This window comes from Lepidochelys olivacea (genome assembly GCF_965140295.1).
Source record: "Lepidochelys olivacea isolate rLepOli2 genome assembly, chromosome: 23".
Taxonomy (NCBI): Eukaryota; Metazoa; Chordata; order Testudines; family Cheloniidae; genus Lepidochelys; species Lepidochelys olivacea.
In genome coordinates, this window is record NC_140433.1 from 5725095 (window position 1) to 5739402 (window position 14308).

At 56.4% G+C, this 14308-nt stretch overlaps 1 protein-coding gene across 1 annotated transcript in view; it reads left to right on the forward strand.

Moving 5' to 3' along the window:
- The first annotated feature begins 5608 nt into the window (after positions 1-5608).
- The window catches only part of NOVA2 (NOVA alternative splicing regulator 2), a 36042-nt gene continuing 27342 nt past the window's right edge, over positions 5609-14308 (forward strand). Inside the window, exon 1 of the mRNA XM_084612801.1 lies at positions 5609-5844. Coding sequence (XP_084468927.1) covers positions 5673-5844 — 172 coding nt within the window. The 5' untranslated portion in view covers positions 5609-5672. The remainder of the gene's footprint in view (positions 5845-14308) is intronic.

Below are 14308 nucleotides of genomic sequence, written 5' to 3' on the forward strand. Positions count from 1 at the left end.
GTCATTCCAGTCCCTCAGCTCCCCTGAATTGAAGCCATCAAGAGATGGAGACCCCACCACTCCCCTGGGCAGCTTGGTCCGATGGCTGATCACACCTGCATCATGACCCATTGGAGCCTGTATTTCTCATGGGGATTCGCCTGGCTACAGCTGCCGACCCAGCTGGGAGGAGCACGCCCTGATCCACCGCTGAGCCTGGTTTGTAAGGGGGAAAGAAGCTGTTTTAAAGGATGGTTTTGCACCAGGTGAATTAAAAAAACACCAGGCAGTTCTATCACATGCAGCCATAACACAAGCCCCCTCCCCGCACTGTCCATGTGAGCCTCCATTTCCCCATCTGCACAATGTCCCGGTGGAAAGCGCTTTGAGATCCGCCCGATGACAGGAGCTAGGGATGGTTCCTGCCGGAATTGTTGCTCTTGTCTTTGGGCCAGCTGCTAGAGAGGGACGTGGCCTGCAATTCCTTCCAGCAAATGGGGGGTCAATGACTATTTGCCAGATGTCACTTGGAAGCTGGGGATCAGGGATCCTGGCCTGTGTCCCAGGAAGGCAGTGTTGTGGAGTGGTCACAGATAGGGGGGCAGGCAGCTCATCTAGGGAACAAGGCCAGGGCTAGGTGGCGAAAGGCTCAGTAGCGGGAAGATGTGAGCTGCATGCTCGCTAGGGTTTCAACTCAACGTGCCGCTCCTTAGGCTTATGGGGTCTCCAGGGCTAGCTTAGGGCTGGGGGAATGGCTGGAAACACTGTGCCAAGAGCATGCCGTGTGCCGGCATCGTGTTGCCAAAGCCATGTCACGGAACAAATCGCCCAGGGAGGCTGCAGAATCTCCACTGGCCTCACACCTGGCAGGGGCAGGCAAATTACTTCGTGCTCCTGCCATGAGTGCAGGGGGCTGGACTCGAGGCCTCTCGAGGTCCCTGCCAGGCTTACGCGTCTCCGGCTCTGTGATCTATTATAAAAACAGAAGCAAGCCGAGGTCACCAAAAATGACCTCTGCGAATGGGCCTCTTCCCAATTAGTGATACTAATCTCATTGAGCGCTGGTCCTCAGTAGCTCCCAAAGTGCTTCACAAGGATCATTATCCCCATTGCACGGCGGGGGAAACTGAGGCACGGGGAAGGTCACCCACCAGCCCAGGCCAGTGTTGTACCCACTAGGCCACACTGCCTCCGGTGAGTTCTGTCCTCCTCTCTCTACAGCGACTCCCCATGCAGGGCAAAGGCTTGGTCCTGATCTTCAAGGCACTCAGGGGCCTGGGCCCAGGGATGGAAAAGAGCTGAAAGTGCTGGGGTGGGACAGCTCTGCTTCTCTGGCCCGGAGGGACTCTCCATTGTCAGGGTGAAGTTTGTCTGGGTGGGAGCTGGTTCCAGCCTGTGGGATGAACTAGGACCATCCTGGTCCCCCTGCCCACCCTCGTCGCCCTCCTTCGCCTGCTCTGACATCCCCACAGTACAGTGTGTACCTGTAAACCCAAACACCCTACCCCAAAACAACCCACTCCACAGCACAGTCCCTGCAGAGGGAACGAGCTGCACGGGGCAGGTGTTAGTCGTGTCACTCACTGCAGAGCCAGGAGGCACCCAGATGCCACAGTGATGGGGGCCAGATAAGAACCAGGGAGAGCATGAAATGAATTTAAGATCAAATGTGAGGTTTTCGGACGCAAAATACAACCATCAGCCCCTCATTTACACACTCTCCTAGCCAGTGTTTTCAGGAGTTATTTCACTTCCCCGGCGCTTCCCCCTGCGGGTCGGGCTTGGGTGCAATATCCCAAGGGCAGCAGGGGAAAAACGCTGGGGAATCCCAGTGTGAAATGGACCCAAACTAGAAAGTGAAATTGACCGGCCCTGGGCACGGCACGCCGGTGCAGAATGCTGTAATGTCTTGCTGATTCTCTCATTTATCAGTTCTGCCGCTCACACCAGTGGAGTTATTCCGGATTCACACCTGGGTCAGGGAGAGGGTAGCCAAGCTCGCCACAGATGGTCTTTTCCTGAAAAATCAAGAGTGGGGATCACAAAACGATGCTGGTTGAAAAATTTAAGTTATGAAGAAATCGAGGAGTGGGGCGGGGTTGACAGAAAAAGGCTTTTATGACCAAATGGAAATTTTCACTCATCGCATCCAGGTTTGCCAGAAGATTTTGGTTTCTTGTGGACAAATGAATGGACATGACAGGCCGGCTTACTGCAGCCCGTCTCCACACGGCCAACAGGTGTGGTCTGCCTGCTGCTATACCTAACACAACGCCAATCCAGGACTCCTCCAGTTTGCCCTATTGTGCTAGGGGATCTCGTCCGTATGGGAGCCAAAGGGACCACGCTCTGCTTGAAAGTGTTCCATGGATCAGGCTCCAAACAGATACTAACGGTACCTGAGCTTGTTAAAAGGGGAAACCTATTAAAATCCAGTTCACTTATCACAATTAACACCCTTCATTTCCCTTTCACTTTTTACTGTGTCATTAGCACCCGTGGACTTTCCACATCAAAGTTTCATTCCTACCTGCATCTGTCCTTATAGAAGGCCCATTTGTGTTCATTTGCTACCTCGACTCCAAAGACACCAGCCTTCTAAAACCTACCAGTCCCTGGCATGAAGCTGTCTGCCATTCCTGCCCCCGTGACAGGGTTCCCCATGTTTTATTTCACCCGGCCATTGATGTTGGAGGATCAGGCCTTTTTCAAAAGGAGTTACCACACATGGCAGTTATTGATCAGCTGGTCATTCCCCATGTCAACAGCATGTCTATGGTCAGTTTCACCTTCAGGGTCCTTATTACTGCAGGAGATGGGTGTCCGGCACTCCAGGGGATGGGTGTTGTCACTCCCAGGGATGGGTGTCAGGCATTCCCTGGGATGGGTGTCCGGCACTCCAGGGGATGGGTGTTTTCACTCCTGGGGATGGGTGTCGGGCACTCCAGAGGATGGGTGTTGTCAATCCAGGGCATGGGTGTTGTCACTCCTGGAGATGGGTGTTGGGCACTCCCGGGGATGGGTGTTGTCACTCCTGGGGGTGGGTGTCCGGCACTCCAGGGGATGGTGTCAGGCACTCCAGGGGATGGGTGTTATCAATCCAGGGGATGGGTGTTGTCACTCCTGGGGATGGGTGTCTGGCACACCTGCGGATGGGTGTTGTCACTCCTGGGGTTGGGTGTCTGGCACTCCAGGGAATGGCTGTTGTCACTCCAGAGCAAGGTACATCCATTTTAAGACATTGGTTTTCACAGTTTTTGGTTTCTTGGTTTGTTTTTTCTTTTTGTTTTGTTTTTAAATTGTGGAAATACTTCCTACTAGGCTCAGATTATATAAACAACATTAAATGTTTGCTGGCATGTATTTTATCAGATCCCCCAAATTAGAGAAAGAGCTAGGAGACACACTGGCCAGACAGACAGACTGATAGATAGACCTGAAGAAAAGCTTGAAAACTTGTCTCTCTCAAGAACAGAAGCTGGTCCAATAAAAGACATTTTTTCACCCACCTTGTGTCTCTAACATCCTGGGACCAACATGGCTATAGCAACACTGTGTAGATAGCTAGATGGGGTGTGTACAGGGATGAATAAATGGATTGGGGTGTTTGAGGATAGATCGATCAATCGATAGATTGAGAAATGCATAGATAGAGATGTGTATAGGGATAGATGGGTGAGTATGAGGGGATAGATCGATCGACGGATAGATTGATGGGTGTCTGTGGGGATGGATAGATGAATCGGGGACTATGGGGACAGGCAGGTGTGTAGGGAGTGATGGATGGATGGATGGATGGATGGATGGATGGATGGATGGATGGATGGATGTGTATGGGGCCAGGCAGGTGGGTAGGAAGGGACAGGTCTATAGATGGATGGATTGATGGGGCTGCAGGGGGACAGATAGATGGATCAGGGTGTGTGGGGGCAGACAGGTGTGTAAGAAGGGACAGATGGATGGATGGGTAGATGCAGGTGTATGGGGATGGGTGGATGGATTGGGGTGTATGGGATCAGGCAGATGGGTAGGGAGGGGCAGATTGATAGATGGATGGATAGATGGGGATGTATGGGGACGGATAGATGGATCGGGGTGTATGGAGCCAGGCAGTTGTTTAGGGGGGTTAGATTGATGGATGGAGGGATGGATAGATGGGGGTGTAGGGGATGGATAGATGGATCAGGGTGTGTGGGGGCAGACAGGTGGGTAGGGAGGGACAGATGGATGGATAGCTGGGGGAGTATGGGGATGGATAGACGGATCGGGGTATATGGGGCCAGGCAGGTGGGTAGGAAGGGACAGGTTGATAGATGGATGGATAGATGGGGGTTTATGGGGATGGGTGGATGGATCGGGGTGTGGGGGGCAGACAGGTGTGTGGGGAGGGGCAGATGGATGGAGGGAGGGATAGATGCGGGGTATGGGGATGGATCGGGGTGTGTGGGGGCAGACAGGTGTGTGGGGAGGGGCAGATGGATGGAGGGATAGATGGGGTTTATGGGGACGGATTGGGGTGTGGGGGGGCAGACAGGTGTGTGGGGAGGGGCAGATGGATGGAGGGAGGGATAGATGCGGGGTATGGGGATGGATCGGGGTGTGTGGGGGCAGACAGGTGTGTGGGGAGGGGCTGACAGGTCTATCCCTAGGTAGAGGGGGCGTAGCGGGATAGACGGATGACAGTGGCCCACGCCCAAACACACCCCTCTCTTGCCCCCCTCTGCCAGCCCCGCCCCCACCCGTGTCACGCCGTCCCGCCCAGCCCGCTCCCCGCACCTGCCCCCAGCTCCGAGGAGCCGCAGGCAGCTGGGTCGGGCCGGGCCGGGCCGGCAGCCAATGTGCTGGGGCGGGGGGAGGGGCGGGAGCGTCTCCGACGTCAGGGCCGAGCTCGGCCGAGCCGGGCCGCTGGGGCGAGGATGCTGCACTGGGGACCGGCGGCCGCGCTCTCCGCCTCGGGCTGCAGCGATCGCGGGAGGTTTTAGCCCTTCGCCTGTGCCCGCGGCCGGCCCTTCCGCCCCAGCTCCCTCCAGACCTGCTCAACCCTTCCGCCGCCTTTCCCCCCACCTGCCCCCGGGGGGCAGCCCGCGGAGCCCTTCTGCTGGGGGGGAGCGGAGGGTCCTTTGCGCCCTTCCCCGCCGCCTCCATCCCTCTCTTCCTGCCTCCTTTGTGTTTGTTCCTCCCCAAGCCCCCGCCGCCCGCCTTGCACCCCCCTTCCTTCCCGTGGGGGCTGGGGGCTAGAGGGAAGCGGTGGGGGGGGGCTCGTATCACCCCCCTGAGCCCGGCTGCTGGAGCTGCCCTCCTTTGTCAATTGCATCTGGAGGCTCCTCTCCCCCCGTGCACCCCCCTGTGCACCCCCCTCAGTCCCCCACCCGTGCACCCCATTCTCCCCTCCTGAACCCCCCTCTTCCCGCCTCCTGAACCCCCCTCTGTCCTCCACTCCGTGCACCCCTCTGTCCCCCACTCCTAGCACCCCTAGGCTCTGCCCCCACCCCGTGCACCCCCCTCTGCTCCCACCCCGTGCACCCCTCTGTCCCTACCCCAGTGCACCCCCTTGCCCCCATCCCGTGCATCCCTCCTCCCCCTCCCTTCTCTACTCCCCCCCCCCCCCGCGCCCGTGCATCCTCCCTCTTCCTCCTCCTCCTCCTGGCTAGGCGGCCGGATCCCGAGCAGGGGGTGGGAGATTCGCCCTGAGGATGAAGATGATGGCAGGCGGCTCCGTGCACCAGAACGGCATCTTCTCGGCGTCCCACCAGCAGCCCCAGCAGCCGCCGCCCCCCCACATGGAATCGGACCCCCCCGACTCCAGGAAGAGGCCCCTGGAGACCCCCACCGAGGCCATCAGCACCAAGCGCAGCAACACAGGAGGTAAGCTGCAGGGGGGGGAGGGTGAAAGGGGGGAGTCTGCAGCACCCCACTTCTCACTGCAGGACCTGTGCTGCCAGGGCAGATTCTCCACCCCCCCCCGCCGCGAACACCAGCCTGGCCCCCCGCCCCGCTCCACCCCCACCTCCCGCCTGAAGGACAGGGGTCTCCTGCTCCACCCCCCCTTCCCCACACCAACCCGATCCGCCCCCCAACTATCCCCTTCTCTGCTTCCAACCCACCCACTTGGAGAGGGGATCCCCACCCCACATCCTGCCCCCTCCAAGGATGGTGATCCCCCCATCCTGCCTCCTCCACAGATGGGGATGTGCCCCATCCTTCCCCCCACCCCACAGATGGGGATACCACCCCCCATCCTTCCCCCCACCCCACAGATGGTGATCCTACCCCTATCCTGCCCCCCATCTCACAGATGGAGATTTCCCCTCCATCTTGCCCATCCCCCCCACCTCAAGGATAGGCAATTCCCCCCATCCTGCCTTGCACCCTACGGATAGGGAACCCACCTCTCCATCCTGCCCCCCCACCCCATGGTTGGAGATTTCCCCTCCATCCTGCCCCCCTCTTGCCCAAGCCACCCCCCTCCATCTAGCATGTAAACCCTATTGCTCAGATTCCCCACCTGGGACTGAGCCCCCCCCCCCCCCCCCCCGCAATCCTAGCGTTAAAAAATAATAATCCGATTGCTGTGAAATGCTGGGCACCGGCAAGCATCTGCAGCCTTCGAGCTGGGCGGGGGGGGGGGAGGAGATGTAAAATCCCAGCCCTCTCCTCCCTTTTCCCTGTGTGTCCGTCCCCCCGCGACACACAAAAAAATTGCAACAGACATATCTATATCCAGCTGCAGTGTCAAAATGGAGGCGAGAATAACTGTCCATTTGATAGCGGCTTGGTGGGGGAAGACGGGAGGGGGTGACACCCGCACACACACACACAAACACACACACACAAACACACACGCAGGATGGCAAAGCTGTCAGATCTTCCCAGCCTTTGCTGGAGGATGTGAAGGGGGCAGAGGGCAGGAAGGAAGCGGCGTGGATGCCGGCAGAGGGCAAGGGAGGGTGGCAGCTGGGGTATTTGAAAGACACTGCGTGAGTGGGGCAGGGCCGGCGGGGGGGGCGGGGAAAGGCTCTGCAAACAATACATATCCATCGAGCGGCTTGCTCTTTGCAAAGGGCCAAGATGCCGGAGCTGTCTGTCTTCCCCCACCGGTGCCAGAACGCAAACAGTAAGCGGCCCAGCCGCATTCAGCTCGCCACCAGCCCCATGCGAACAGGCCCTTTCTCCAAAGCCACCCAGATCCATGTTTTCCGCCACGAAAGAGGAAACTGGCAGGGGCTGAAATCCTCAGCACCAGGTGGAGGACGGCGCTGAAATTTCAGGCACTGGGTCGGAGCCGAGGGCCACCTTGCTGGGTCTCAGCAGTGGCGTGTCTTTGTTGCCCAGGATGGTGCAGGTGTGTGTGTGTGTGAACTTGCAGCCACGCTCACCCACCATAACCCTCGTGATGTAATTAACATTTAGAGCTGTTTGCATTTGGCCTTTTGGTGAGGAGCGATAAATATTGCAGCTGAACGCAGATTCCTCTGGGGAATCGGCCCGGCGGATTATCATCGCTGTACTGATGGGGCTAATGTACCGGCAGGGAGGAGATTTCCAAAAGCGAGGCGTGAATTAGAGCGATAAAAGACCAGACACCAGGCTAAAAGAACTGGGGCATCTTAGCTCCGCGGGAAGGGCTGGAATGACTGGCCCTGAGGGAAATGACACTGAATGAGGGAAATGACACTGAATCAAGGATCTGGGCTGTTACCCGGGTATTTGGCCGTTGGTTTCTCCATCCCTTTCGGGCCGGTTGCATTGTGGCGTCTCTGTTCTTTCACCGAGGATGGACGTGGCAGGGTCGGATTGATCACGACGAGGTGGGGGGGGATCTCTGATTGGGGGCCGTGATGTAGAGACAGGTCGGGTTGTTGGAATCTGGCCTGCATTGGCAAAAGGAGGCCGGTTGCCAGGGCAATGCGCAAGAGCCGAGCAGGGGGAGGGATCCCGGTGAAGGCTCCAAGCCAGCTGGGGTGGGGGGTGCAAGGGGCGCTGGGGAGTCCTGGGTCTGATTGGGAAAAGATCGGGGGGGGAGGGGAGAGTGGAAATGGGGTGGGGTTTGGTGTGTAGCGCCCCGGCCTATTTGAGGAGAAGGATCCCCTGCAAACCCAGGCTCTGTGGGGAAAGGGGTCCCCCTTAAACCCAGGTTCCGTGGGGAGAGAGGTCCCCTGCAAACCGGGCTTCATCTTAGCTGAACCCCTCAAAGCACCTGGGTGGCCCTTGGCCCTGGTCCAAGCTGCTGCCAGGGGATGGGACAGCAGGATGCCCTCTGGCCTGAGGGTCCTTTCCCTCAGCAGGGAGGGCCGGTGTGGCCGTCTCTCACTGGCAGCCCCGTTGCATGATGGGGAAGGGATCTTGGCCTGGTTTGCAGTGAGGGCATCGTGGTGATGGGTTCACCTGGTGACCCTGGGCAAGGAAGACCAAAGCCAAGGGCAGGGCGGTGAGCGAGGCGGGCACAGGGCCTTGGAGCCAGGCTGGAGCAAGCCAGCTGGGATCAGCCAGAGTTCCTGGTTCCCATCCCCTGGGGCTGAGACCGGCTCAGCCCACAGAACCACCATGGCTGGGAGGGTCCATGGGGCCCAGCTGGCTGAGCTGGGCCATGCTCTTCCACGAGGCACTGGGGGAATTTCCCAAAAGCCTTTGCTCCGGGACCCTGTCCAGCAGCGAGGCTGGTCCGACTGCTCCCAAAAGGATGGGCTGGGTGGGTTCCCTCAGCCCTCGCAGTGTGGGCAGCAGTGCTGGGCGCTGGAGGGGTGGCAGGATTCCTGGCGCACACTGGCACGGGCCCTCCGGAAGAGGGGCCCTGACCTCGGTCACTGTGTGTCTGGACAGCGCCCGGTGCGATGGGGCCCTGATCTCGGTTCCTGCAGGGGTGCTGGAACAATGTGTATAGTGGGTGTGTTGAGAGCCATTGAATCAAGCTGTAAACCCTGTCTATGATGGAAATGGCTGAAAGCCGGGGCGTGCAGCAGCACCATCTGCACCCCTAGTTCCAGCTCCTGTGGGTCACGCTGTGTCTGGGCAGTGCCTGACACTAGGGGGCCCTGAACTCTAGGAGCTTCTGTAATAGACCTAATTAATGATGAGCAGAAACCCCAACCCACCTTCCCCACACTCATGCACTTCCCCCGGTGCAAGCAGAATATGGTGCCTTTGCTTAAAACAAATTGAGGGGGGCAGAAAAAATATCAGGGGTGCTTGACCACCTGCACAGTGGCAGGGAATAGGACCCAGGAGTCCTGACTCCCAGGCCCCCTGGCTCTAACCACTGGCCCCGACTCTCCTCTCAGAGCTGGGAGTAGGAGACGTGACCTGAAATTTCTTTCTTGGGATGTACCTCGCACGCCCAGAGGGCTGTGGAGCCCCTGCCTTAAAGGGACAGGGGTCCTAATCGGTCTTCCCTGCCTCCATCCTGTATCTGGGGCTAAACATTGGCTTTCTTAAAGCGTCTGTGCTGAGTGGCGGTTCTGAGGACCGCTCCCACTGACTGGGCCAGCGCCCACGATATTGACCTAGGATCCTTGACCTGACATGGCAGAACCCCGATCAGGAGGCCCCTAAATCCTGGGAGAGGGGCAGATTCAGGTTCAAATCTCCCAGGGATCAGGGTCCCCCTTGACGCAGAGCGGGGGGGGGTCCCAGTCCGTGGCCAGGGCTCTGGTGGAGGCAGATGCTCTGCGAGGATCGGCTCGGAATTCATTGCCTCTTGTAATTACTTAACTGGCTTAATCTACCCCAGAGGTGCCTCTTTAAGTGGATTTGGGCTGAGAAGCGTCCCCGTCAAGCCGGCTCTTTGGCAGCTCAGGGAGGCTTGAGCTGGAGATATGCCAGTATCTCAGGGCGGGGCAGACACCTGCTGGGGGATGGGCGACACGGGGTCTTGCGCCTACACTCCCCGTATGGGCCCCAGAGTCCCAGCTCTGAATGGTGTTCTGGACAGGGGCTGGCATGAAGCAGTGTGGGCCCTGCTGGTGGCTGGGAGACGGGCAGTCACAGCCCTGCGGGTATCTGGGGCTGGGTAGAAGGGCCAAGGCATTCTCCTGCTACTTCCAAGTAGCAGAACTAGGAGGTACCTAGCATATAAGGGGAAAAATCAGGGTGACGTTACGATAGAGGTCTACTATAGAGGTGGATGGGGGAGTATCCAAAACACAAGACCTGGTAGTAAAGGGGGACTTTAACTACCCAGACCTCTGCTGGGAAAGTCACATGGCAGACCTTAAACTCTCCAATAAGTTCTTGGACTGTACCGGGGACAGCTTCTTGTTTCAGAGCGTGGAGGACGTAACCGGAGGGCAGTTATCGGATTCTGACTGACAGGGAGGAACTGGTAGCAAATCTGAAGGTGGAGAGAATGTGGGTGAAAGTGACCGTGAAATGATAGATTTCATGATTCCAAGGAAGGGAAGGAGTGAGTGAGAATAAGGATGGGAGGCTTCTAAAAAACAGTTCTTAACAACCTCAGGGAGCTGGTAGGTGACGTCCCTTGGGAAGGAAAACTAAGGAGTAAAGGAGGTCAGGAGAGCTGGTGGCTGCTCAATGAGACAATATTAAACGCACCACTGCCGACTGTCCCACTGCAAAGGAAAGCTAGGAAGAACAGTAAGGGGCCAGTATGGCTCCACTTTAAAGCCCTGAAAATCAAAAAGGAATCCTACAAGAAGTGGAAACATGGACAGATTGCTAAGGAGGAGTACAAAAGAACAGTACAATCACGCAGGGACAAAATCAGGAAGGCTAAGGGACAAAATGAGTATCTCCTAGCAAGGGACGGCAGGGGCAATAAGAAGAGATTCTTTAATTGCATTAGGGGCAAGAGAAAGCGGAAGGAAAGTGCAGATCCTCTACACAGAGAGGAAGGAGAGCTAACAATGGACGACATGAAGAAGTGGGAGGTGTTTAATGCCTATTTTGCTTCAATTTTCACCTGATACTCAACACAATTAATAGTAACAATCGGGGGGAAGGAATGCCAGCCACAATAGGGAAAGAACAGGTTAAGAATATTGAAATAAGGTAGATGAATTCAAGCTGGCAGGGTCTGATGAAATTCATCCCAGTGTACTTAAGGAACTAGCTGAAGCAATCTCAGAACTGTTAGCAATTATCTTGGAGAACTCACGGAGAACAGGTGAAGTCCCAAAGGGCTGGAGAATAGCAAACACAGAACCTAGCTTTAAAAGGGGGAACAAAGGGGACCCGGGGAATTATAGGCCAGTCAGTCTAGCTTTGATTCTGGGAAAGATACTGGAATCAATTATTAAACAATCTATTTGTTTGCACCTGGAGGACAATAGCCACGATGAACTAATCATGCCAAACAAACCTCATATCCTTCTTTGACAGGGTTACAGGCCTAGTGGATCGGGGAAGCAGTGGGGCCCTGGGTCAGAGCAAGTGTGGGGGCCCTCCCCTCCCCTTCCGCGTATGGTCCCGCCCCTTCTGCCTGCGGCCCCGCCCACAGCCACACCCTGTTCTGCCCCTTCCCCCCCACCGTCACACCCCTGTACCACGCATGATCCTGCCCCATTCCGCCCCCCTCAACCCTCCCCCCCGCCAAGACTGGAGAAGCTCTGTCCCTGCCACCATGGCCCGTGGCTACAGCAGGGAGTGAGAGTTCCCCCAGCCCTGAGGCCATGGCAGGAAGCAAGAGGTCCCCCAGCCCTGAGGCCATGGCAGGGAGTGAGAGCTCGTCCAGTCCCGGGGCCGCAGCTGGGTCTGGCTGCTGGGGCTTTGCCCAGCGCTTCTACCAGGGAGCAGGGTCAGGGTGTGGGGGCCTCCCCGACCCTGCCCTTCTGCTGAGGAGTGGGGGCAGGGCGCAGGGACTTCCCCTGCCTGCCTGGCACTGCTACCAGGGTCATGGCGTGGAGGCTTCCCCTGCTCCGCCTTGCCCACCCAGCGCTTCTGCCGGGAGGAGAGAGGTCAGGAAAAGGGGCTTCCCCCGCCTGCCTGGTGCTTCTTCCCAGGGCTCCGGGCTTCCGCCAGCCAGTGGTGGGTTTTTTTCCAGGGCCCCACAATTGGCCAGGGCCCCTGGGCACGGGCCCCGTCAGCCCAGTGGCTCATCTGCCACTGGATATATCTTGGTTTCAGGAAGGGTTTTGACACAGTCCCTTCACTGCAGGGTTCATTCGCAAACGAGGGAAAGGTGGCTCTCGATGAAGTGACGGTGGGGGGGGTGCACAGCTGGTGGAAGGATCGTACTCAAAAAGCAGCTATCAATGGTTCGATGTCAAAACGGGAAGGCATCTGGGGGGAGTCAGTCCTCTGTCCAGTCTGGTACGAGTCAATATTTTCATGACTGACTTGGATAACGGAGTGGAGAGGTTGCTTATAAATTTTCCGGATGACACCAAGCTGGGCGGAGGGGTGGTGGGGGGGGTTGCAAGCACTCGGGAGGGACAGGATTAGAATTCAAAACGACCTTGACAAATAGGAGAATTTGTCTGAAATGAACAAGATGAAATTCAATGCAGACAAGTGCAAAGAACTGCACTGGGGAAGGACAAATCAAAGGCACAGATACAAAGGGGGACTAACTGGCTAGGCAACAGCGCAGATGGAAAGGAGCTGGGGTGATGGCAGATCACAAATTGAATATGAGCCAACGAAGTGACACTGCTGCGAAAAGGGCTAATATCATTCTGGGGGCATTAACAGGCGTGTCGTATGTAAGACATGGGAGGTAACTGTCCCGCTCTGCTCGGCACCGGGGAGGCCTCAGCTGGAGTCCCGTGTCCAATTCTGGGTGCCGCACTTCAGGCAAAATGTGGATAAACTGGAAAGAGTCCAGGGGAGAGACAGGGCCAGGAGAAATCCGGCAGATGAAATTCAATGTTGATAAATGCAAAGTAATGCACATGGGAAAACATAATCCCAACTATGCATACAAAATGACAGGGTCTAAATTAGCTGTTATCACTCAAGAAAGAGATCTTGGAGTCATCGTGGATAGTTCTCTGAAAACATCCACTCAGTGTGCAGCGGCTGTCAAAAATGCCAACAGAATGCTGGGAACCATTAGGAAAGGGGTAGATAACAAGAGATAAAATATCATAATGCCACTATATAAATCCATGGTACCTTCAATCCTGCGGGCACTTCTGATCACCCCATCTCAAAAAAGATATCTTAGAATTGGAAAAGGTTCAGAGAAGGGCAACAAAAGTGATTAGGGGTATGGAACCGATTCTGTATGAGGAGAGATTGAAAAGACTGGTACTGTCCAGCTTCGAAGAGAGATGACTAAGTGGGGATATGACGGAGGTCTATGAAATCATGACTGAGATGGAGAAAGTGACTAGGGAAGGGTCATTTAGTCCTTCTCATAACACAAGAACCAGGGATCACCCAATTATATTAGTAGGCAGCAGGTTTAAAACAAAAGGAAGTATTTCTTCACACAATGTACAGTCAACCTGTGGAACTCCTTGCCAGAGGATGTTGTGACAGGCAAAACTATAACAGGGTTCAGAAAGGAATGAGATAAGTTCAGGGAGGATGGGTCCATCAATGGCTATTAGCCAAGATGGTCACAGGACGCAACCCCATGCTCTGGCTGTCCCTGAGTCTCTGATTGCCAGAAGCTGGGAATGGGCAACAGGGGATGGATCACTCAGTGATTGCTGGGTTCTGTTCATGCCCTCTGAAGCACCTGGCACTGGTCACTGTCAGAGACAGGACACTGGGCTAGATGGCCCATTGGTCTGGACCTGTATGACTGTTCTTATGTTCTAACTGGAGGCTCGGGGGCGGGAGGGGTGGCTAAGAGAACAATAGAGCTTTGACCTGCCAGCTTGTAGCACATGTCTCTGTCCATCTCTGTGTCCATCAGTCCTTCCCTCCCTCTGTCTGTGGAACTCCCTGCCACTAGATGCAATTGGCACCAGGAGTGTAGCAGGATGATGGGAATGGGTTAGGTTAGTTGGGGAAAAGCCCCTCCCTCTTCCCAGGCCATGAGCCAGTATCTCACAATTGCCTGCCTGGGGGTTTCTCCCTCAGCTGCAGGTGGTGGCCACTGTAGGAGATGGGACGCTAAGCCAGATGGGCCCTGTGGCGGGATATTCATTCCTGTGCTCCCTGCCAGTCTGTTGCAGATTTCAGTGGATGCACTGGCATGGCCGATCCCCAGGCAACACCACTACTGTTGTGGGGGGAGGGGCACCCCACCACTCACTCTCTGTGCGGGATGAGACCTGGAATTAGCTCTGGGCCTGGACAGCCCAGACTTTAGCGGGAGTATGGACCTCAGCTTCAAAGAGATGTCTTGGTGGGCTGTGCCACACCTCCCCTCCCATTGGTGGCCTCATGGTCATGCCTCCCCTCCCATTGATAACCAGCTTCA